The sequence below is a fragment of the Hyperolius riggenbachi genome, chromosome 5 (genome assembly GCF_040937935.1).
Source record: "Hyperolius riggenbachi isolate aHypRig1 chromosome 5, aHypRig1.pri, whole genome shotgun sequence".
NCBI classification, from domain to species: domain Eukaryota; kingdom Metazoa; phylum Chordata; class Amphibia; order Anura; family Hyperoliidae; genus Hyperolius; species Hyperolius riggenbachi.
The window spans coordinates 271,203,272-271,230,184 of record NC_090650.1 but is presented as its reverse complement, the minus strand read 5'-3'; the positions used below and the strand labels follow the sequence as shown (position 1 = coordinate 271,230,184).

At 41.3% G+C, this 26,913-nt stretch overlaps 1 protein-coding gene across 2 annotated transcripts in view; it reads left to right on the top strand.

Annotated features, from left to right (window-relative positions):
- The window catches only part of DTNBP1 (dystrobrevin binding protein 1), a 224,233-nt gene that overhangs the window by 174,144 nt on the left and 23,176 nt on the right, over positions 1–26,913 (top strand). For both annotated transcript variants that reach the window (XM_068236931.1, XM_068236930.1), the window contains exons 8-9: positions 15,950–16,105; positions 21,733–21,876. In XM_068236931.1, coding sequence (XP_068093032.1) covers positions 15,950–16,105; positions 21,733–21,876 — 300 coding nt within the window. The remainder of the gene's footprint in view (positions 1–15,949; positions 16,106–21,732; positions 21,877–26,913) is intronic.

Below are 26,913 nucleotides of genomic sequence, written 5' to 3'. Positions count from 1 at the left end.
CTTTATTTTCGCCAAGTACAGCAAGAGCTGTAATCGGAATTACTTGTGGTACACATGGCAAAGGCATACATGGTATAATACAAGACAGACACACAACACGTACACTTGAAATGCAGTCAGTCCGTAACGGCCATATTTACACTGCTGTGCAAGCACAGGCAAATAATGCCTGTAATGCAAATAATGCAAATAATGCAAGTGCCTGTGCCTGTTATCATTAGTACTGTCAGTACTGTACCTGCTTTAACTGGTGAGACCTATACTTCCTGTGCAAACTGTTGAATGATTATTGCTTGCAAATCTCTGCATATTGAACACTGTGCATTTCGATCTAATCTAGCCACTGTCTGTGCTTGCTTGCTGAAGCATTGTAAAGAGAAATTATGAAATTATTGACTGAATTAAGATACCTTACTATAGTATACTTTTTGTGCTTGAGTATGGCAATTTCTGATACTGTATAGTAAACTACTTGGCTTGGGTCCCTTGGAGTTTACTATAAAGGGATTCTACTGCGCCACGTATTATATTCTCACATATTTTTACATTTATGGCCATTCTATGATTTGTAGAGCTTTTTCTCATCTTTATCAAATTTCAAGACCTGAAAAGACTTTTAAAGCTTTGTTTGTAAGCTGCTAAATTGTGGTAAATAATCTATCACATTTGAGATAAAAAAAAGGCTGATTCTAATTGCAGTGAAACAGCTGCTTCTCTTTGCAATCTTAAACTGTCCACAGAATAATTGCAGCTCGGGCTCCCATTTCCAGATGATTCCCACCATTTTCATTAACAGGAAGCACAGCCTTGTATGGCTTTCTATATATAGGACAGGCAAGATGACATCGCCGGGTTGCCTTGTGAGCTAATTTCATTTCCCACTGACACAGGGTTAAAGAATCTCTTTGACAGCATTTCACATCCAATATGAAGATTCCACTTTTTTTTCAACAAGAATTCTTTTGTATCCTTTGGCATTGCAAAAGGCAAGGTCGCTGCTTAACATCTTAGGATGTCATCACATGCAGATTATCCTGCAATTGCTCAATCAAGGCTGAACAGTGGGTCAACCAGACAGATTGGTAAAGCCCACTAAACTAGTTCATAATGCAAATAAAAAAGTCCCAATAAAACAAAGCCATTTGTGAATGTTCAACCCCTGGCATTATGAGAAAAACAAAAGAAGTGGGGTTTTGCTAAATGTGGCATTTATTATTATATACACGGTTGCACAGGCTTTGCCACTTACTACATTGTTAGCTGCCCACACAGATCTCAGCAGTGTAACTGGTATAGCTCCCTTTGCAGCATAGTCTGCTGTGCTGTGGGATTCTTTTCCCTATATGTTTTTACTGTACGGATTTATTGAGTTAAGTATTTTTCAGATCATAAGACCTGGGACCCACTAGCAGTGCTTTTCTAAGCCTTTTGTAGGCATTTGTGATTTGAAAAGCTCTTGCTAATGTAATGCTATGTGTGTGATCCCTCTTGAGAGATGTTATTTTTCTAAAAATCCCCCATAGCATTACATTAGCAAGCGCTTAGAAAAGCACTGCTAATGGGTCCAAGGCCTAACTCACTCCTAGGTTTAGAGGACAAAAGGCAAAAATCAGGGGGAAAAACTTATACTAAACCTGGTGCTATATGGTGAACCTTTTCCATCTAAGCTACTCTGTCTAAGCTTCACTGCCCAGCTACGCTAACCCCTGCTGCCCCACCAGCTACACTGGACTTGACCGTTAAGCCTCTGAGTCATTTAAGTCAAGGACACATCTCACATGGACCTTTATTTCCTTCACACTTTATCAATAAAATGGCTTTTAACTTCTTAAGGACCTTGATGATTGAAATCTACGCCCTGTTTTGATGGCTACGTGGCTGCCTGGGCATAGATTTCAATCCACCGATGCCGTGCATTCTCGCCGCTTTTGTTGCTCCCGACGATCTCGCCACTGTCTGCCTGCCTCAGCTCACTCGCTCTGCTGTCTCTATAATGGCAGAGCCCTGTGACTGGGTCTCTGACCCTGTCTATAAACGTAAGCGTCTCCCATTGGCTTACATTGATAGGCAGGGTCAGAAGCCAATGAAAGCGGCTCCTGACCGGCTCACAGGAACTCTGCCGCCATAGAGACGGCAGAGAGGGTGGCTCAGGTTCCCAATGTGCGGTGGTGACGGCGATTGTGGCAGGTATGTGCAGCTATTAATCGCTATTCCGCCGTTTCTTGTACCAGCGGTCTCTGGAAGATAAGGAGCCAGAGACCGCTGGTGCTTGGTTAAGCCACCAGCAAGCAAGAAAATACCCAGAATACTTTGAAAAGTTATTTTAAAGAGACTCTGGAACAAAATTTTCAGCTTTATTTCTTCTATTTTATAAGTTCCTATACCTGTTCTAATGTGGTCTGTCTTTCGTCAGCCTTTCCTAGTTGCACAGTCGCTGTAATATCTCTGTTATCTAATCTTCTTTCCTTTGTCAGCTTTGTCAGTTGAGGTAGGAATCTGCTGCTCTGCTGTGATGGAATAGAAACTATACACACCCTCTCCAGGTCCCCTGCAGGCTCTGTATGAGTCACAGACTGAGCTTGTCTGAGCCTATCACAATCTAATTAGCAGCCATGTCTGTTTGTAAACACTGCCTAAAACTGACAATTACAAGCCAGGATTGCAGCAGGGAGTGGCAGAAACAGCACAGAGGGGCCCAGGAGAACATAATGAATAGAATGGTATAGAGTGCAGATTCTCTTTAAATGGAAGATGAAAAATGATTTAGGAGAAAAAGTGAATTGAATAAGGGCCATGGTATATTATTATATCAGCCAGATTCCGCTAAAAGGAATTTAGCGTTAAAAGTAACTTGAGGTGTGAGTCTATGAAAGCTGCTATATCTATTTCCTTTTCAACAATACAAGTCTGCCTGGCAGTGCTCCTGATCTTGCTTGTCAGTAGGGATTAAATCACACACCTGAAACAATCATGCAGCTAATCTTGTCAGATTTGTCATGGACATCTGATCTGCATACTTGTACAGGTTTTATGGCTTAAAGTATTAGAGGCAGAAGATCCTAGTGCCACAAATTGCGAGTCCTAACCACTGTCCTCATGCTTCTCCTCTCTTTATATGGGGCTGGGTGGATAATTAATGATTGCATCATTTATCAACACACTTAAAATGGAACCTTTAAGGCCAATGAATAGTTGTACCTCAAAGTTCTTTTGGCTTAAATGGAAACTAAACTGAGGATATGGATTTTTCCTTTTAAAATGATACCAGTTGCCTTACTCTCCTGCTAATCCTGCGTCTGTAATACTTTTAGCAACAGCCCCTCAACAAGCAAATGCAGATCAGGTGCTCTGATTGAAGTCAGACTGGATTAGCTGCATGCTTGTTTCAGGTGTGTGATTTAGCCACTACTGCAGCCAAAGAGATCAGCAGGACTGCCAAGCAACTGGTGTTAAAAAGGAAACATCCATATCCCTCTCAGTGAAAGGTGCCTTAAACTCTGCATACCAGGTAGGACTATATGAGATTGTATTCAGCTCCATATTTGAACTTTAGATCTGGGGATTCCTCATCCTCTGCCTGCTGGTGCTGTTCACATGAGGCAGAGAATTATGATCATGTGTTCTGATCTTGTTACCTCTTACAAAAATTTTGGAACAATGTTGACATTTTCTGAGTAGGGTTGCTAGCGCTGATTTATTTTTTTTTTGGGGGGGGGGGGGGGTGGCTGGCTATATGGCCCTTTTTCTGCGACCAAACCATCAATCCTCATCTCTACAATGCTAGTCTTATGGCTAAGGAACTAATCAGTGAAGAACAAATACTTTTTGGCCCCCTGTTGCAGCCAGTAACCCCTTTGATCCCCAAGTGTAGCTCTCCCCTTCGTAATCAGTGCAGCCAGTAACTGTCCCCTCTACCCCTTGGCAATAACTGTGGCCAGTATCTGTCTCCCCCCTCTGGTACATGGTGTGCCCAGTTTCTATCTCCCCATCCTTAGTAATCCGCATGGCCAGTATCATCCCCACCCAAAGTAATCACTGCTTCTACTATCCCCACCACTGGCAAATGGTTGCAGATGGTTTTCTGCTCCTCTTAGTACTTAGTATTGCTCTCTCTCCTCCAGAACATGCTACAGCTAAACCCTTAACATGCTCCCCCATCCCCAGGTGCTTATTTTCAGAGCGAATGCAGCAGAGTGAACAAACCTGTTCCGCTGCCAGGGGTTGGTTCCTCGCCTCTTCACTCTGGCCAGTGAACAGTCACCAGCGTACATCTGTTGGCTTCAGATGTCTCGTGACGTGAATCGAGAGCTGGAAGGATGTTAATGCATGAGTGAAGGGGAAATGAGAGGACCAGATGCCCAGCACTGGAACAGGTGTCTGCTCTGCTGCAATTGCTCTGCATGTATGCATGGGGGAGCTCGCTGGTGTGTGGGGGTCTTGAAGAGAAATACTGCCGTACCCGTACTGATGATCACCAAGTGGAGGGGGGTGCGTACTAGGCCTTCCGCTGCAGTATGCTCTGTTTAGGAGGAAAGATACCCTGGCTATACATTTTGGTCAGACTCACAGATAGGTCGACCCCTATAGTGAGTCAGAGCTACATTTTTTTACTTTTGGCTGAGGAAATACGGTAACGTTGGAAACCGCTTCACAGAACGTAATCCTTGGAATATCCTGATTAACTCATGATGATTAAAGTAAAGCATGCTCTCTCTTGGCAGTTAGGGTTGTAATCCGCATATTTATTTTTACTTTTCTGTAAATGGGCATTGTCATACGACAGCCTCCTTTTTATCGGTGGTGATGAGAATGGCGTGTTGTGTGTTCTCTGTACCACCACAGGCTCTGCATGTACTGTACCAGCATATTCTGCTGGAGGATGTGAGAGTATCAGCAATGTGGGTCATGCTGTTTGTCAAGAAGCACTAATCATATTAGGTGCCAGCTAAAGCAGATCTGCTTAAAATACACTAAGATACAGTACATTGTAAATATCTGTAAAATACAGTTTGCTAGATTTGGTTAATGAAAGGTTTTTACTTTTTCAGCCCTGCAAATATAAGTATATAACATTTTCACTAATGGTTTATTTACATACTGTAAATTGTTTCAGTTGAGTCATACTGTATTCTGTTTGCTAATATCACATCCATGTTCAATAGACCTTTCTAACAATTAACATATTTGTACCTGCCCAGAGCTCATACGAAGCTGTGTAGCCTCTGGAGCCTTACTATGTTGGAGTCTGAGAGCAGACAAGTTAAAACTTGGGACTAGACCTTCTTGACCTTAAACCGTGACCCTTTGTAGACCATGTTAAGCTGAGATAGTGGAACAGATGCTGCCTAGTTTCCATGGTAGCATGTTTTACTTCCACTTTTTAAAGATGGTCATACACATTGAATAGTTGAATTAATAATTTGAAAGGTTGCAGTCAGACTGATGGAAAATTAAATTGCAGTCAACAAGCCAAAATGAATGTATCCATCGCACAACTATAATTTACTATGTTTTGATTAATTTCCTTAAGAGAAACCATTAAAGGGGAGTTTAATGTTAATGGAGAGAACATTTGCTTTAATAAATGATCTGATCATATTATTCATGTGACTGATTGATTGGGATGTCAAACTGTTCCTTCAAGAGCTGAGGTCCTCACACATCTTTGACACATCTCAAATTAATTGATGGGTCTGAATCAGGAAAGGTATGGTCCATCAGGTAGAACACATTCTTCTCTTTCTCAGTCCATCCTAAACACTGGTATGGATCCGGCCTTCCAGGCCTGGAGTTCAACACCTGTGTTCTAGATGCTTTTCAGGCAGATAAAATACAAAGCCAGAACAACCTGGAGAGAAGAGCGACCTGGGGTTGGGATACCATCAAAAGAGGGTCTGCTTTGTACATCTGACAAGCATTATTGGAAATGCATAGATTTATCTAAGTCCAGTTTTTTCATCTCAGGAGCCTGATGCCTTCTCCTCTGTCCCAGCAGATGTAACATTAAAGTCCTGTCCTATTTATGTTGCTAAACAGGACCAAACACAATCCAGTACATGCACCCCATGTACAGCCACAAGAGCAAGTAATTATGCATAGTTTATTGTGCTGTCTTGTAAAAACTCAGATTTGGGAAGCGAGAGAGAAGGCAGTGCAAATGGGGCTAGTCCTGTTTAGCCTTCACCTTTGTCCTAACTTGCAGTCATGCGCCTACAGAGTTTGTTGGTAAATCTGGTTTTGCATGTACAGTATGTGTAATATAAAATTTGTTAATTTCGACCTACTCTTTTTATTTCTGGTTGCTGGAAAGGTGAAAAACTACAAGAAAAACCATTCTTATGAGAACTTGAGAGAAAAGTTAATTGAATCAGATCCTAGATTTGCTAGTGATCTGTATGTTCACTTCAAGGGTACCTGCACCCCACCTATTTAGCACTGGGAATCTTTGAACATGTACTCCAGGGGGTTGTTGATTAGGTTCATGTGGCCACGCTCTCTTCTGTATACATGCACAGGCACAAATGTGGCATGCACCTATGCAGTAGCATAGAGCCACTCATGCACAGCTATTTGTGTGCACAAGCAGCTCTATGGTACTGCACAGGTGCAGGCCGTACTCGTGTCTGTAAAGTGCAACCTCGCTCGTACAAGAACAAGACGGCAGCCATGAAAATGAAGTGGGTACCGCCGAGCAGCAGTGGAATGCAAGAAGACCAGAAAACCCTCTGGATCATCCAGAGGCTTCCCCTCGACTGAGGTAAGTATCTAACTTTGACTCACCCCCCCCCCCCCCCCCCCCACGGTTTTGCTTTAAAAATTTCACATCTACACCTGCACCTCTTAACGCATGCATGTTCAATATTCCGTTCACACTTCAACTGTCTGTACTCACGCCCTTATAAAATTCTCATTTTCTTTTATTCTTATCCTGCAATAATGTGTGTGAATGACCATCTGACTGCACTTTACCTCCAATCTTTTTGCACAACCAGTACGCATTTTCCATGTTTGTTTGCATTGTCATCCTGGCTTCCTTCACCTAATTGTTCCCCAGTACCTCAATTTTAACTAAACAGGCCTTATTGTAGCTCATTCCTCTCTACACTTAACATTTTAATATCCCTCCCTCCTATTTCTACAAAATGATGCCATTCGTGTTTGTGCATAATAATGATTACAATAGTAATTTGACACTTCATTGCAGAACAACCCATTTGGTACCTCCATAAAATCAAAATGCATAAAGTGAATGCTTCTAAAGACCAGTAAATTTGAGACTCTATGTACCAAAAGTGTTGCCACCGGTCTAAAATTGGTGCGAAGTGCCACAGCTCAGTAGAGATTCTTACCGTGATTAGTGATAGTATGACGATCTGAGTGAGGTGCCGGTGAGTATGATCTAGCCGGTCATGTCAGTCCGTCCTCCTTTACAGAGGCTGTGTCTTGATACCAGAGTCTGCTTTGTGCCTTATTACTGCATGCTTCAACCCTTAATTTTCACACAATGCGTCATCCCTCTTTGCTGTATGGCTCATTTACCTCAGTCTTTTCTGTTATCTCCTTCTGTGTGCCTCAGTTAAATTGTCTTTGGCTATAAGTCATGATTAATCGCTTCTCTCTCTACTAGTCATAACTCATTATACCTCAGACCTCTTTGTTCTTCATTAGACTAGTGTTTGCAACTTTACAGGTATTTTTGCTTTCGTCAATATTCTATGGTTACCTCACAGTAGAAGTATACACATGCCCAGCAAATTAATATATAATGTGTAAACCGCACCGATGGAGCCATAATCTGAGGAGACAACACAGTAACACAGTACTACATACTACACACCACAGACACATTCATAATTGCAGTAAGCAGCACAAACATGTTACCACGTCAGCAACGAACACTGCGTAGCAAAAACAATAATGTAATAAGACGAGAGCAGGACAAGCATATATAATTCCTCACTATACTGATTTTCTGCAAACAAACACGACCGTGTGTCCTGTGTGAAGCTTCATTATGGCAATGTAGTTAAGTGGAATGATGACTATGCACAGCAAAGCACTATATTTTCTAAAAACGAGTCAACAGGCTCATAAATTCATGGATTTAATAGTGAAAAAGGATTACAGCAAATGCTTATCTTCTAATTTAAATGCTGATGCAGTGAATGGTTAGTACCATAGTCTGACTGCGCCATTCCTGGCAGCATCTTCTACTATATACTTATACGGTATATGTATTTTATTTTGATATTTTCATAAAGTAATTAGCATTTGTCTACGGATTCTGTGTAAATTAGTTAGAATGCATACATACTCTCGCATAAGCCGAGGTATCCACTTTTCCCTCAGAAACCAGAAAAAAGTGATTGACTCGCATATAATCCCAGTCCCTAGTAGCTAGATGTGAACCAAGGATTATACAGCTGTGTCTCATGACGTCACTAGATGGCATCGTAGATATGAAACACTGCGATTATCACACAGAAAGAACACCCGATCATTGCACCGCTGACACGTTGCTTGCACGTTCCGCTCCACAAGGCAGGGGATACATGTAGTCTTGAGCAGCGCACTCTGCACACCATGTTGCAGGGGATGGAGGGCATGGACACAGCCGGGAGCAAGAGCTGAATCTCTAGTGCACGATCCTTACATTCCTCTGCCAGTAACAAAACCTGCTCCACCATCCATTCGGCTTCAATGACTTGCATATAAGCCGAGGGGGTAACTGCAGCACATTTTTGAGCTGAAAAATGAGGCTTATATGCGTGTATATAAGATCAATATTATTATTTAGTATTTATATATCGCTGACCTCTTCCGCAGTGCTGTACAGACTATATATGTCCCTCAGAGGGGCTCACAATCTAACCCCTACCACAGTCATATGTTTATGTATCATGTAGTGTATGTATTGTAGTCTAGGGCCAATTTAGGGAGAAGCTAATTAACATATCTGTATGTTTGTTATTGGGGTGTGGGAGGAAACCGGAGTGCCCAGAGAAAACCCACGCAGACACGGGGAGAACATATAAACTCCTTGCAGATGGTGCCCTGGCTGGGATCGAGCCAAGGACCCAGCGCTGCAAGGCGAGAGCACTAACCACTACGTCACCATGCTGCCCTACATATACATCAACATGCATAATTACTTAAACCTTGCTCTTCCCCTTACAAGATCAAAAAACAGGTGGTTATTTAATTAAATGCACTTTGGATGGTGTTCACAAATACACTTCAGGGATTATTATACTAGCCTACGCGGATTACCAGGTAAATATGCGGTAATCCCCATCTGGCAGCAAGCACTCTAGCACTCACTTCCTGTGGCCAAAAAAAGGAACTGTGTGAAAGTATATTCCTAAAACACGGTAACGCAAGATTTTTTTTAAATGTAAGCGTCGTCATAGACTTACATGACTTGCGGTCTGCCGCACATCGGTGCGCGAATCGACATGTAACAGGTATGCTCTTGTGTCAGGGATGCGGTAAAAACGTCTCTTCCGCCACATCGCGTCGGTATGAAAGGCCCCTTAGACTTTCATTGCCATAGCGTTGGCCTAGGACAGGGGTCTGCAACCTTTAAGAATCAAAGAGCCACTTGGACCCGTTTCCGAAAAGAGAATAAAAACTGGGAGCCGCAAAGCCATTATAAAACAGATATGACCCTAATATGCACATATTGTTAGCAGATATGTCCCCAATATGCACAAATCGTTAGCAGATATGTCCCCAATACGCACAAATCGTTAGCAGATATGTCCCCAATACGCACAAATCGTTAGCAGATATGTCCCCAATACGCACAAATCGTTAGCAGATATGTCCCCAATACGCACAAATCGTTAGCAGATATGTCCCCAATACGCACAAATCGTTAGCAGATATGTCCCCAATATGCACAAATCGTTAGCAGATATGTCCCCAATATGCACAAATCGTTAGCAGATATGACCCCAATATGCACAAATCGTTAGCAGATATGACCCCAATATGCAGATATGACCCCAATATGCACAAATCGTTAGCAGATATGACCCCAATATGCAGATATGACCCCAATATGCACAAATCATTAGCAGATATGACCCCAAAATGCAGATATGACCCCAATATGCACAAATCGTTAGCAGATATGACCCCAATATGCACAAATCGTTAGCAGATATGACCCCAATATGCACAAATCGTTAGCAGATATGACCCCAATATGCACAAATCGTTAGCAGATATGACCCCAATATGCACAAATCGTTAGCAGATATGACCCCAATATGCACAAATCGTTAGCAGATATGACCCCAATATGCAGATATGACCCCAATATGCAGATATGACCCCAGTATGCACAAATCGTTAGCAGATATGTCCCCAATACGCACAAATCATTAGCAGATATGTCCCCAATATGCACAAATCGTTAGCAGATATGTCCCCAATATGCACAAATCGTTAGCAGATATGTCCCCAATATGCACAAATCGTTAGCAGATATGTCCCCAATATGCACAAATCGTTAGCAGATATGTCCCCAATATGCACAAATCGTTAGCAGATATGACCCCAATATGCACAAATCGTTAGCAGATATGACCCCAATATGCAGATATGACCCCAATATGCACAAATCGTTAGCAGATATGACCCCAATATGCAGATATGACCCCAATATGCACAAATCATTAGCAGATATGACCCCAAAATGCAGATATGACCCCAATATGCACAAATCGTTAGCAGATATGACCCCAATATGCACAAATTGCACAAATCGTTAGCAGATATGACCCCAATATGCACAAATCGTTAGCAGATATGACCCCAATATGCACAAATCGTTAGCAGATATGACCCCAATATGCACAAATCGTTAGCAGATATGACCCCAATATGCACAAATCGTTAGCAGATATGACCCCAATATGCAGATATGACCCCAATATGCACAAATCGTTAGCAGATATGTCCCCAATACGCACAAATCGTTAGCAGATATGTCCCCAATACGCACAAATCGTTAGCAGATATGACCCCAATATGCACAAATCGTTAGCAGATATGACCCCAATTTGCAGATATGACCCCAATATGCACAAATCGTTAGCAGATATGTCCCCAATATGCACAAATCGTTAGCAGATATGTCCCCAATATGCACAAATCGTTAGCAGATATGACCCCAATATGCACAAATCGTTAGCAGATATGACCCCAATTTGCAGATATGACCCCAATATGCACAAATCGTTAGCAGATATGACCCCAATATGCAGATATGACCCCAATATGCACAAATCGTTAGCAGATATGACCCCAATATGCACAAATCGTTAGCAGATATGACCCCAATATGCACAAATCGTTAGCAGATATGACCCCAATATGCACAAATCGTTAGCAGATATAGACCCCAATATGCAGATATGACCCCAATATGCACAAATCGTTAGCAGATATGACCCCAATTTGCAGATATGACCCCAATATGCACAAATCGTTAGCAGATATAGACCCCAATATGCAGATATGACCCCAATATGCACAAATCGTTAGCAGATATGACCCCAATATGCACAAATCGTTAGCAGATATGACCCCAATATGCACAAATCGTTAGCAGATATGACCCCAATATGCACAAATCGTTAGCAGATATGACCCCAATATGCACAAATCGTTAGCAGATATGACCCCAATATGCACAAATCGTTAGCAGATATGACCCCAATATGCACAAATCGTTAGCAGATATGTCCCCAATACGCACAAATCGTTAGCAGATATGTCCCCAATATGCACAAATCGTTAGCAGATATGTCCCCAATATGCACAAATCGTTAGCAGATATGTCCCCAATATGCACAAATCGTTAGCAGATATGACCCCAATTTGCAGATATGACCCCAATATGCACAAATCGTTAGCAGATATGACCCCAATATGCAGATATGACCCCAATATGCACAAATCGTTAGCAGATATGACCCCAATATGCACAAATCGTTAGCAGATATGACCCCAATATGCACAAATCGTTAGCAGATATGGACCCCAATATGCAGATATGACCCCAATATGCACAAATCCTTCAGCAGATCTGAAAAGAAAAACCCATTTACTCACCTAGTCAGAAGTACTCCTGTCACAATCTCCTCCTGTCCCGACCTCCGGTCCCGACCTCCTTGTGGCGCGCAACTCCCTCGGCTCCTCTTCCTTCCTTCCCGACGTCACGTCCTGCCTGCACTACACTGCAGGGCTACGGGAAAATGGCCGCTCGAAGCCCTGAACTGGTCCGGCGGCCTCTCTGATAGGCTGCCGGCCAGCTGACAGCACACGTCACACTCGCACATGAAACAAGCGCGCCGCAGCCACTGACACTCACTACCGGTGTAGTGTCAGAATGGGCAGCCCTGCAGCACCGGAGCCGCGACTGAGCCACGGTCTAGGAGCCGCAGCAAAGGTGAAAAAGGGTTGCCGACCGCTGGCCTAGGATGAAACCAGGTCAATGCAACGCACCAGTGTATAAGGGACCCTCATCCATCTCCGTTTAATGCCCACATTATCATTCTCTGGCTGTTTTGTCATTGTCCTCATCTCCTGTACACACATGCTGTATATGTCTGTACACATGCATTGTTCACCAGCATTTACTAAACCTGTACACATGGATGCTTTCATTTGCCCACACTGTCAACACACATGCTGCACATGCACCCATATTCTGTCCATGTGTGCACTGTACATGGACCCACATTTATGCACTGTAGCTGCTGAGAGTAAATCACCAAAGCCCATTATTTTGCCAGCATAGTAAATCATAAGTTCTAGTTCCTTCTGACCTCTGCATCTCATATATTTGAATAAGAATGTGCATCTCATTACCCAAAACCCATAACCTTTAGAAGGACATATGACAAGTGGCTGAATAAAGCAGCATAGCTGTGTTTTCATTTTGTCATAGCTTTTGTATTTGATTTATGACATTGTCATTGAATTCACTCACAGTATTTGTCCGCAACACCTGCTCTGGTGAGTGTGCTGGGGTTATAAATATAATGGCGGCTATCCTCCTCTCCTTTCGAGACAGGGTTACGCCCGCGGATCTAGTTTGAGGGGATCCTTCGTCTGACCTAGCCAATTTCCTGCACCTTACTACCTGGCTAAGTATCTTTGTTTTGCACTTGATTTTTGCACCGTTTATATGGGCTGCTCCTGACTTTTCTCACTAGACCTACTACTGTGTAAATGACAGTTTTGATAGCACTGTTTGCACTTTAACCACTTCACCACTGAGGGGTTTTACCCCCTGACCACCAGAGCAATTTTCACCTTTCAGCGCTCCTTCCATTCATTCGTCTATAACTTTATTATTACTTATCCCAATGAAATGAACTATATCTTGTTTTTTTCGCCACCAATTAGGCTTTCTTTAGGTGGGACATTATGCCAAGAATTATTTTATTCTAAATGTGTTTTAATGGGGAAATAGGAAAAAATGTGGGAAAAAATATTATTTTTCAGTTTTCGGCCATTAAAGTTTTTAAATAAAGCCTGCTACTGTAATTAAAACCCATGAAATGTATTAACCCATTTGTCCCGGTTATAAAACCATTTAAATTATGTCCCTATCACAATGTTTGGCGACAATATTTTATTTGGAAATAAAGGTGCATTTTTTTCAGTTTTGCATCCATCCCTAATTACAAGCCCGCAGTTTATAAAGTAACAGTGTTATACCCTCTTGACATAAATATTTAAAAAGTTCAGTCCCTAAGGTAACTATTTATGTTTTTTTTTTTATTGTATTTTTTTTTTTTTTTTTAATTACAAAAAAAAAATAAAAATTGGGGAGTGTGGGAGGTAATGAGTTAATTTATTGTGTAAATGTAATGTTTGTATATGTAAAATGCTTTTAGGGTGTAGTTTACTATTTGGCCACAAGATGGCCACAGAGTGTTTGTTTACATGCGACCTGTAAGCGTCCGGAAGGACGCTTACAGGAAGCAGTAGGAGGCTGGGAGACTCACAATGATCTTGCTGTTTCTGAAAGAAGCAGCAGATCATTGCGGGGGCTTAGATCAACGAACGGGAATGGATTTTCCCGTTCATTGATCTCCGGGCGAGCGGGCGGCGGCGTGCACGAGCGGCGGGTGCGCGCGCACGAGCGGCGGGAGCGCGGACAGCGGCGGTAGCGCGGAAGGTACGGATTTCTCCGTCCCTGGTTTTTTAGGAGGGAAAAAAGGGGCGGAGAAATCCGTACGCGTGGGGGTAAAGTGGTTAATATTTATTTATATTTATATACCTTTTGCACATCCATGGTTTTTGGGCACATAACTTATTGTTGTTTGTTTTCACAAGTGTTTTCATGTTTAAGTAAGTGATTTATCAATTTGTACTTGCCATTTACAGTCACTTTATAGCTCTTTTGTACAGTTCTCTTGCACAGATGCATACTGAACCCGGATTCACCCATGATGGGGCTCATTATCTGAACCCCTCATGGGATATATTATTACCTAAGATAAAGGTTGTATTACTAATGATTATTATTAGAGCTGCACAAATCCGGAACCGGGAGATACTCGGATAGTTGCTAACCGGATATCTCCCAGTAAACCTGTGCGGGGTGGGCGGGGGGTTTAATCTTATCTGTCTGACGTCTTCTTCGTTCGTCCCTCGGCGCCTCCCACGATGCGCTCCACGTGCGTCACGTTATTACAAACACTTCCTCCTTCAACCCGGAAGGAGGAAGTGTTTGTAATCGTGACTGCCGCTTGGACCGCATCGTGGGAGGCGCCGAGGGACGGACTGAAGACGTCAGACAGGTAAGATTGACCCACCCCGCACAGGTAACCGGGAGATATCCGGATAGAACTATCCGGATGTCTCCCAGATCCGGATTTGAGCAGCTCTGATTATTATATCTTGCAGGTTTGCATGATCATATTATTACACTCTGGCTAGGTCATAATTGATATTAGTGTGTTTGTGTTTGTTAGATGATTTTAGATTGTTTGTGCTGTTGATATGTCGAATATCTATGAAATAGTTATGATTTTTCTAAATTGATATTTTTGTCTTGAGTGGTGCTTTTTGTAATGGCATTAGGAAGGGAAAGGGGCGCCCTGGATGTATAAAAGCTCCTAAAAACAGTTTAAAAATGAAAAGGGTAACGAGGTGTCTTACCTCAATGACGAAACCTTTGTGAACTACAAAAGATTTTTATTTAGCTAAATAAAAATCTTTTGTAGTTCACAAAGATTTCATCATTGAGGTAAGACACCTCGTTACCCTTTTCATTTTTAAACTGTTTTTAGAAGCTTTTATAGATCCAGGGCGCCTCTTACCCTTCCTAATGTGCTTAGTACACCCCCATACATAACCTGTTCGAGGAGTGGCGACGGAACTCCCGTGGTTGCTGCCACGGTAGACATCTGTCTCCTTTTTTTCAAGAGAGCTACCGTTTCCGGGTCCTTGTAGGACCACCCCGAGTGGAGTCGGGTTTATGGTCTCCACCTGCTTCCTGTGGTTGGTTTCTCCTTGCAACTCTCCTTTGTTAGTATTTTTCTCATTTCAATTGCTTATCTCAACCATTAACGTACTGCACTACTGGGCTCCCGGTCTTCTGTCTCCTGTGTTTGTTTTTCCCCCATAGGGTGTTGTGACACCCCCACCCCACACTTTTTTTGTAAGGGGTTTCTGTCCACTCCCCCTTTTTTGTACAGTATTGTCATTGAATTGCATATATTAAACATCAGAAAGTACAAAGTACATGTGCCACAGAACATAGGTAATGTTAATATGATGGTGTGCTGAAATTGTCCAGGAACTGTAGAGAAAAAGCTGTAAAAAAACTGAAACGTTCATTGGCAATGAATGAAAAATTAACTGTTAATGGAGCAGATCAAAAACATTCATATATTTATATGGAATCTTTGTATCGTTTTAGCTGACCTGGATACAGAACACACCCAGAGAGTTCTGGATATGGAATACGCTCAGCAGATGAAGCTAAAGGAACGGCAGAAGTTCTTTGAAGAGGCTTTCCAGCAGGACATGGAGCAGTACCTGTCTACTGGCTACCTACAGATATCAGAGAGGCGAGGCAAGTAACTGAACTCTCCTTTCCAATCTTGTCTAAGTCCCAATTCCAGGCACAAACGCATGCAAAATCTGCATTAGTTGTGGCGGCCTATTGAAAATCAGTTTGATGCCTGCAATGTTTTTCCAGACAACACATACAGTTCTCCATAGAGGAACATCTGTCCATCTATGTTGGTGTGTTTTTGGCACAAAACTAGTCTTCCTTTGGAGACTATTTTCTCCAATGCTTTTAAACGCAAAAAAAAAGGAAGAAAAAAAATCTGAAGAAAAACAGTATTAATTTTACTCATTATAGTTTTGAAAAAAAAAGTGCTACTGCAAATTTTATTTGACTACTATCACAAAACTTAGAGGAACTGTAACCATGGATTGAACTTTATCCCAATCAGTAGCCGATATGGCCTTTCCCACAAGAAATCTTTACCTTTTCTCATACGGATAATCAGGAGGGTCTGTATGGCTGATATTGTGGTCAATGTGAGAATGTAAATCGGGGAGAGGAAAGATGTTTACAATGGGCAAACACTCACTAAATCATTTATAAATAATTATTGTAAAAATGAAGCACTTTTTTTCATCAAGTTATTTTCACTGCAGTTCCTCTTTAACCACTTTGTCCTCCCTGACGTAGTTCTACGTCAAGGAGGACGTGCGCTCCCGGCCGCGGATTCGTTAGCCAAGGAATCAATGAATCGGGCCATGGTGCCCGATCACTGATTCCTCTCGCCCGCAGAAAAAGCGACAGCTTCTCTCGGAAGCTTCGCTTTTTCTGTCTCCTATGTCCCTCTAAGCGCACATTGTACGCTTAGAGTGACGTCATGTAAACAAACTCAAGGTTGCCAACTTTTGGCCAAAAAGTAAAACTACATCTAAAAGTAAAAAAAAATTAAATACACATATATTTACCAAAATCAAATACTATTTACATCCCACCCTCCCAAAAATACCCACATAAAATGTTTAATAATAATAAAAAACATTACAATAAAAAAACCACACATAAATATTTACCTATGGGTCTAAACTTTTAAATATCTATGTAAAGATTAAATATTTCTATTTTTTTTATTTTTTTATAAGCTTGTAAATAGTGATGGATGCAAAACGGAAAAAATGCTCTTATTTCTAAATAAAATATTGTCGCCATACATTGTGATAGGGACATAATTTAAACGGTGAAATAACCGGGACAAATGGGCAAATACAATACGTGGGTTTTAATTATGGAGGCATGTATTATTTTAAAACTATAACGGCCGAAAACTGAGAAATAATCTTTTCAGTTTTTTTCTTATTCTTACTGTTAAAATGCATTTACAGTAAGGTAGCTCTTAGCAAAATGTACCACCTAAAGAAAGCCTAATTGGTGGTGGAAAAAACAAGATGTAGATCAGTTAATTGTGATAAGTAGTGATAAAGTTATAGGCTAATGAATGGGAGGTGAACATTGCTCGGATGCATAAAGTGAAAACGACCGAGGGCTTAAGTGGTTAAAGGTGACATGATGAGATACATTTGTATGTACAGTACCAAGCAGACCAATAACTAGGCTGTTTTCCTTTTTTACTTTCTCTGACTGAGAGAGTTAAAAATCAGGTGTGCAAGTAACAGTTTCTGTCTGGGTTGGAACCGGGTCGGACTATAGCATAACCCTCACTGATAAGGAAGTGTAGTCATAAAACACTTTTTGGGCAGAAAAAGGCTTCTGAGAGCAGGAAAGCGATAAAAAGGAGCAATAGTTCATAGATTTTAGCTCTGGCATACTTCAATGAATGTGTCATTAAGAGGCCATGAAACAGTAAAAACTTATACATTTGATTTAAATATAAAATTAAACTGTGGGATATCTTAAAAAGTCATTTTTAGGAGAAGTATGGATAGAATTGTTTAGCACGTATTTTTTTTTCACCTCAGATGTCCTTTGTTATTTTCCTTTCACAATTTCTGGTGATAATCACAAAGGTGTTTTTTTTTTTCTTCAGTTTATTATTTTCAAAGTTCCAGGTGAAAATGCAAAGTATTTTTAATGGAAGATATTGTGGAAAAGAGGATAATAGGGAGGTTAATTTTATTTTGTATAGGGTGTGTTCTCAAAAGCGAGTACTTCAGAACAATATTATATTTTTTTTTTCCACTGCATCCCCATTACTAGATTCTTTTAAATGCCCCCATGAAAGTATCTGCCCATTCTAAGACCCCTATAGGCTGATTTTTTTCTTTTTACTATTTTTATTTACTGTATTGTGGCCCCTGTGCTATACCCCATACAGGGGTCCCCGTTCTCTGTGGCCCATGACTAGAGTGCCCCCCTATAGTGAAGTTTATGATTTACTCTTCTGGTCTATTGGTCCTCCCTTACAATCTTTTCCCTGGTGCCGTAGTTTCCCTCCTCCCCTTCTTCCATATATATTTTCCCTGGTAGTCTGGTGGTTCACTCTTCCCACTATAAATACTTCCTTGGTGGTCTAGTGGTTCCCCTCTACATACTATTCCCTGGTGGTCTAGTGGTACCCCCCATATGGTTTTCTAGTGACCCCAGATTCCCTCCTTTTTCTTTATATAAGTTTCCCTGGTTGTTTAGTGGTCTTCCTTCCCTTATATAACATTTGCTGGTAATGTAGTGCTCCCCTCTCCTTTTGTATTATATACATGTTCCTGGTAGTCTTGTGGTAACCTTTCCCTTATCTACAATTCTCTGGTGATATAGTGACCTCTCCTTTCCATGTGTGTCATAGGGTACTTGAAATTATGTTATGCACAATAGGGGCTCTCAACAAACACCGTCTTACTTAATGGAGTACATCCTGTAGTAAAGTTGAGAAATATTGGTCTAGTGGTATCCCTTTCCTCTATAAGGAGCCCTGGTAGTCTAGTGGTATCCCCCTTCACCTTTGAAGATCCCTGGTAGTTTAGCGGATATCCCCCTTTAACACTAGTAGTTTCATGTAGGGTTGCCACGGTATACCACAGTTTGATTGTGCATGGTAATCATACACTATTACCGTTTTTTGAGAAGTAAACACAGCAGAGGGCGGACAAATAGTGCGGGAGTGGAATGTAGCGGCGGATACACGAACAGCAGTGGGGATATTCCGATACTCACATTGCCGGGATCCATCACCGCATGTACTACTTCCTTTTCCTGAGTTAGTTTCATACCTTTGCAACCCTATTACTGAATCTATGCCTCCTCATACCGTGGCACACGTTTATTCTATTTAAGTTAACTTGAAGGGACCCTCATGTCACTAAGCTCACAGAGACACAGCATAGTGATCTAGGGGTTACATTAGAATCAGAAAACTTGGAAATAGCTTTCATTCTATCCCACAAAGTTTCTCCATCGGTACTTGTTTAGGAGAGAAACCACACATTATTCACCAGATGGTACAGAGACCCCCAGTGGGGTACACAAATTTAACCCTCAAGGATCAAAGTCCTGCTGGAGATGTATGGCTGAAGAAGGTATCTTTATTCATGTGTGGTGGTGATGCTTAGTCCCTTTTAGACTGTGGTGTTTAGATTGCACAAGTTATTATACTCTGTACCCATGGCTCACACCCCTGAGATTGCTTTGCTGTCCATGCTGCCAGGATCCATCTCTAAAGCTTAAAAAAATATTTTCAGTTGTATTTTAATCGCTCCTAGACTACTTGTAGCTAGAATGTGGAAATCTCAATACACTCCATTTATCCCCAAATTAGTCAAACTCAACATATTCATGAGGATGGATGACCATAACCTATCCACTTAAAGAGGAACTTCAGCCTACACAAACATACTGCCATTAAGTTACATTAGTTATGTTAATTAAAATAGATAGGTAATCTAATCTCTTACCCACCCTGTTTTAAAAGAACAGGCAAATGTTTGTGATTTCATGATAGCCATCTTTTTTGGTTGAAAGGAGGTAACCGTGAGCGTGAGACACAGTTCCAACTGTTCTGATCACCCCTCCCAGTTGCTAGGCAACGAGAACATCATCATCAGAAATCCCATCATGCCTTGCACAGCATCAGGGGGAAAATGTTCTGATGCTGTGAAACTGTTAAAGAAACGCAAGCCTTTTCAGTGCTGCTGAGTAGATTTTTAGTCTGGAGGTTCACTTTAAAACAAACCAGTGTTCATTATACAGAGGTGGTCTGTTTGAGTGGATTTCAGAGAACCTCAGACTTTGCCTCACTTAATACAGGAATCCCCCTCGGTGCTGCTATGAAGTACATATTGTAGTCTTTTTGGAAAGTTAATCTTGTTAGATCGGGGAGGAAATCCTGAATTAAGGCCTGTTCTTGGGATTTGTGTGGCCTCCTTTTTTTCCTACTGTATGTACAGACAAAATAAAAAAAAAACTGTCTAGTTTACAGTCTCAACTTTTTAGACCTTGCTGAAATGTATTGCAATTTGTAATATGATTTACATATATAGCCTCGACCCCCCCCCCCCCCCCCCTACACACATTCACGTGTTCAGAGCTGGTTCTAGACCATTTCCTGCCTGAGGCAAACTTGTGATGTGCCCCCCTCCCCCGCCACAATTTACTCTGCGTCATTTAATGTTCTCACATGACACGCTGCAGCTCAACACAATAGCACACTGGCTGGCTGTGAGTCTGTGACAAACAAACTACTCAGCCTCAGCCACTCCGTTCCTCCTCAATCAGGACAGCAGTGCCACCTCCTCCCTTCTGCTGTGCAAGTCAAATGAAACACTGCTGCTCTCCCCCCTCCTCTCTTACTGTCAGACTTCTCACACAGCACAAGAAGTTGCTTTTCCCCTGTGATCACCTCTTCAACTGACTCTCCGCTCACTTCTCCTCCAACTCTGCATGCTGTTAGTGTAAACACATTAAAAAACATGTTGCCCCTGTAATCTCTGCACCTGATGCAAATGTTTCACCTTTCCTCATGAGAGAACGGTTTTGCATGTGTTAACAACCAGTCTGGTGTTAAAATGTACCTGCATGAGTATAGTTAAAGTTATACATACCCCATTCACACCTAAGCAGGAATCGCGCGATTCCCGCTAACTACAAACCGCTAGTGTTTTTAAAACACGCTAGTCCTATTCTAGTCTAGGGCCGTGTTCTCACTGCCACAATCACAGGCGTTTTGTGATTATCGCTAATCGCAAGTGTTACCTGCAGCGGTTTGCCGGTGATTCCGGAGCGATCGCGATTAGCATGTATAGAACTGCTAATCGCGATCTCTCCCAAAATGCTAATTTGGTCAGTGATTTTTCTGCATTTATCACAAAAAACTCACGCCCGCAAAATGCTATCGGTAATCGCTACTGTTTTGCGATTCCTAGTGTTAGTGAGCATTTGCCCTTCACTTTTGCCTACGTAGTGACATTTTTCATGTCATAGTTTACAGCTGAGCACTAATTCACATACCTGTAAACATTAAGATCTGATATAACATGGGTGGGGGTGGCAAATTATTTTGACTTAATAGTGCACAAATTGTGGCTAATTCAGCTCAGTTTTGATGATCATATGTGATATCTACCATTGAGATGCTCTAGTAAATTAGGGTCTAGGACTGTTGTATGTGTACTCAATACAATTCTTCCACATCAAGCAAAGAGATGCTAGACTTGACAAAAGTTGTTGGTATTGCTTTCCCGCAGAGCCTATTGGGAGTATGTCCTCCATGGAAGTCAATGTAGACATGCTTGAGCAGATGGATCTAATGGATATGTCTGACCAGGAAGCACTGGATGTCTTCTTAAACTCTGGAGGAGAGGACAGCAGTGTGCTGTCACCAATGCTAGGTAATGCTAAATTAAGATCCCAGCTTTGTTTACCAATTTATCTGTTATTCTTTGTATTACTATTACCTAATTGTGGGTGGTGGTGTACAAAGTAGTTACATACAGACATGGTTACTTAAAGAGAACCAGAGATGAAGCAACCTCATGTATTTTACCTTATAAATCAGTGGGAACATGACAGTAAACACCTAATCTGCTCTTTGTTACATTGTTCTCTGTTTAATTTGCCTGTTATCACCTCTAAGATAAGAATCCCGACTAAGCAGTCGGTCTGGCTTTGCTACAGAATAATTATAGCTGAGACTGTGTTCTTTGCTGTCTTCAAGTCCAAGCCTGCCCCCTGCTGGCTTTGCTCAGGAATCATTATAGCTGAGTCATTATAGCAAAGCCAGAATCAATGCTCAGTCCGGGATTCTTATCTCAGCTAGATAACAGACACTTTTAGCAGTGAGGATGGAACAGAGAGCATGGTAAATGTTTTCTCTAATGTTCCCACTGATTTCTATGGTAAAATACACAAGGGTGCTTCGTCTCTGGTTCACTTTAATGTAGAAACGTAACATGAACTAGTACAGACAAATGAATGTGTGTGTGTGAATAGAAGCAGTCTTTGTTACCTGCAACCAAACGATTCTAATTGCAATAAGAAAAGCAGTATGTTGTGTGCCTAGCAAAGCCTTTACACTATGCCAATTGCCAGGCTACCCTGCTCACCCGGGGTCTAAAGCTATGTACCCATGTCGCGATTTTCCCAACGGCCGATGATTTTCTGAGCGCTGAGCAGTCGTTTCTGTGATATCTTGACACGGGTACAGGCACACGACCACTCGAACGTAGCCTAGCGTAGTGCCGCAATTACGACAGTCAAGGCAGATTGCTAAGATCCGATACGACTCCCATGCAAAGTACCGTGATCGATTGAAATACCGTTCGCTCCCGGCGTGTAGCGGCGTGTGACAAATGGGTGTGGCCATACCGTGAGTGGGCTTGGCCATGGGTGGGGCCAAATTTACATGAACTTAGCAGCGGAGTAAACTACAGATAACAGGCCTGCCCATCAAAATATTGGATGGAGCCCCATGCCGTTTATTTAGATAATTTACAATCAGTATAGGCATAGATCAGATCAAAGATGTATATGCACATACAATTTTGCTTGGTAAATCACTGACCAATTTTACCACCCCCATGCAGTAAGTGGGCCAACAGACAATGAATTTGATGAACAGAGCTAAAGTTGGCTAATCAAAATTGTATGTGTGTACCAGGCTTTACAGCTAACACTGTACATACTGAAAGTAGCAGGGATCAGCACACACGGCAGCTAGTTTACTATCAGTACAGGCACAGAGTAACAGCTTATACAGTACATACTGGAGGTAGCAAAGATCAGCACATACTGCAGCTAGTTTACTATCCGTACAGGCACAGAGTAACAGCTTATACTGGAGGTAGCAGAGATCAGCAGACACTGCAGCTAGTTTACTATCAGTACAGGCACAGAGTAACAGCTTATACTGTACATACTGTAGGCAGCAGAGATCAGCACACACTGTAGCTAGTTTACCATCAGTACAGGCACAGAGTAACAGCTTATACTGTACATACTAGAGGTAGCAGAGATGAGCCCACACTGCAGATAGTTTACTATCAGTACAGGAACAGAGTAACCGCATAGACTACACCTACTGGAGGGAGCAGTGATCAGACCACACTTCTGCTTGTTTACAGAGTACAAGCTTACACTTTACATACTGAAGATTGCAATGATCAGACCACACTGCAGCTAGTTTACTATCCGTACAGGCACAGAGTAGCAGCTTACGCTGTACATACTGAAGGTAGCAGAGATCAGCCCACATTTCAAAGAGTTTACTATCAGTACAGGCTCAGTGCTATATAAATACATAATAATAATAATTGTCGGGCGTTTTGTCAATGTTTGTATAACTTGTTTAAAAATAAATATAAAATCAAAAATGTAAATGTAATGCTCCTGGGAAAATAGGAGGAGCTAAAATACAAACATACGCCTAACTGTGTGAGCTTGTTTTCCGAGGTTTTACAGTACTGGTTTAAACATGCAAATAAATGTGGACCAATTTATAAAAATATCAATTTAATATCGAATAAATATTACAATATCAAAACAATATAATATTGCACTTTTGATATAAAACAAAACTCATAAGGTCATTCTTATAATAAGCAATGAGCTGGATAATAATTTCAGTAAAACATCAAAATGTTATTATACTTATTCACCAATACAAAAGGCTTAAACCAATTAGCAGTCAACTCAAATACAGTGCAGAGTTATGACTCATCAAATATGGCCGTCGGCCCTGTTACTCAATTTACCACAGGGTCTCTGGAGACAAAATGGATGAATTGAACGACAACAAAATGGCTGTTATCAAAATCAAAATGGCTGCTATCAAAAACAAAATGGTGGCTATCAAAAACAAAATGGTGGCTATCAAAAATCAAAATTGCGCAGTCCAAAATCAAAAATGCGCTATCCAAAATAAACTGGCTGATGTCAGCTATACCATTCAATATAACAAATTTAGGATGACTCAGTGGATCTGACGACTGGGCGTTGCCCCACAATCGCTATGCAATCAACTATAAATGACAGGAATTTTCCCACTGTCTATACTTTAACCTCCGCTGGCCTGTGTTACTACACAGAGCAGGCGGGTAAAATACATATAATTTTGGAATAAGATATCTATTGAGTCGTCCTAAACTTGGCTAGGTGTGGCTTGCACATGCTGCGGCAAAGTATCAAAATATCTAGAGGAGGTAGCTTGAAAGGTCTAGTTTTTTTATCCAAGACTGAGTTAAACAGCCAGTTATCAATGAACATATGGTAGAACTTAGGTGAGTTGTTTCCAACTTGCAACTTTGGAAAAGCTCATCCCTTTTTAAAATATCAACCAATGAAATTCAATCAATACATCATATGTTCAGATATTCTGCGCTGTAATAAGCCGTCTAACTAACAAGAAAATCAGAACTGGGTTCAAGTATAGTCACCAAGATGGCCTCTGGGCGTGTTCCTCTTAGGCGTGGCTGTGTTCAGATGGCATGAATCCTCTATGTCCTGGTCTGCTCAGATCTCCTGATGGTCTGATCATCTCCCTCATTGAATGACCCCTCTCATCTTATTCCCCTCACCACCTATGGTCCTGCCCAGGAGATTAAATCTTCTAGCCTATCACTGGGCAGTGGGAGTGACCAATGGGAGCTTTCTGTGACTAATCTTTAACCCAAGTGTAATACTGGCTTTCACCCTTTGTAGGTGCTGTTGGCTAACTAATCACAGACTTACTGGGATATTTGGCAAACTAAAAACAAAAATCATGTTTTATTATAACCCAACAGTGAATAAATCAATGTTATAATTCCTCTATGGATAGCTGACCTTGCTGGAATCACTGGTTATTATTTATTATACAGTGACCTTTTCTACCATATTTAAGATAGATTGGATTTGATCCAAAAATCATTGGCATACTTAAAACCACCATGGATCTCTTTATATAAAACATTGTTTTTGTTAGCATGGTTTTATATCTCTAACATTATTGTTTAATATACAACACTGGTAACCATATAACATTTCTATACCATTCTGGATATATTCATTCAGGGAATCTTTATATTAACACGTATACATTTTCAATAACATTTTCATATTGTTACTGGTTTGCCCAGCTATAAGAAAAATAAAGGTATTTCCTAAGCCTTGTGTTTGTGTCTGGACTTTGGAAACACAAATATTGCATAGAAACCTTGCATGGGTTTTGGTTTCACATTCAATGTAGCCAGGTTTGAGCCATTGTATACAGATATTAGTCCATTTTTAAACACACTATTGTCACTCAGACTCCTCTTGTTTGCTATCTTGTCAAGTGTTTTGACCTAAAACAAAGAATGGTCTGATATCATTGTTCAAGTAAGGTGAATGAGATTACCTATTGCAAATAGCACTCAGCTGACTGCCTGTTATTCCCAACTAATCTTTCTAGAGGGACACATACTGTGCAATTCAGTATTACTTGGCAATATTATATCGCCATATGAAAATATGCTCTGCCTTTCTCAATGATCAATGTATATATTAACCTACAATCACCATACATTAAAAAGTCTTTGTCTCCTGTACCTTAGGGGAAGGAAATTAATTAGGTTTATTTGTATCTGATCATATGCGGTTCAGTTTATCGGAAAAACGATATTCCGCCATATGGAAATCTCGACACATCCCCCTTTTCTTTTGGAATGTTCCAGGGTGTGACCATTTCAAAAGAACAACAAGGATTATTAAACGTTTTACGTTTTCTTCATTCCTGTGGGAACGCGTTGCGAACGAAGCTTTATGTTTTGTATTTGTAATCCAAGTATGAAAGGGAAATGGACTTTAAACATTGTCTTCATCACATTGAAGTTCATGTTTCACGCTTCAAGACAAATAGACTTGGCAAATGATACTCCGGCTGCAAACAAACAGGTTTCTTCTTGCTGCAAAGGTAGCAAACAGCGACTGTAACAGCGATGAACTGCTTTGGCCTTTGGTTCAAACAAAAGGATTTTCCGGATCTGCTTCAAGATTTGAACAACTCACTCCTGTGAGTATCTGGTGTGCAACAGATATCCAACTTGCATCTCCATCAAATGGACCTCGGATACATCAGCTCGTCATTCAACGACACATCGCGGGTTTAGGCTCATCTGGACCCTCTAGGATAGGAACATCTATCTGGTCATGATGAACTCCGCTGTATCCGGTAACATCACGGATGCTGGATCTGGCACCACACTTGGCTCGGCACTCTTCCCCAAGATTAGGACTGCGTAAAGGATGGCAATCGTCAGGTGGGGCATCTTTGCGCCGGCTTGGAATCTTTGTGTCCATATGGATTCTAGTAGAGATTAACACATCATTAGGTATACCTGTCAGGAGAAAAATAATTTGTTAGGACACATTTCAAGATTGCTCAATTCTCCGTAGTTGTGAGCTAGGGTGAC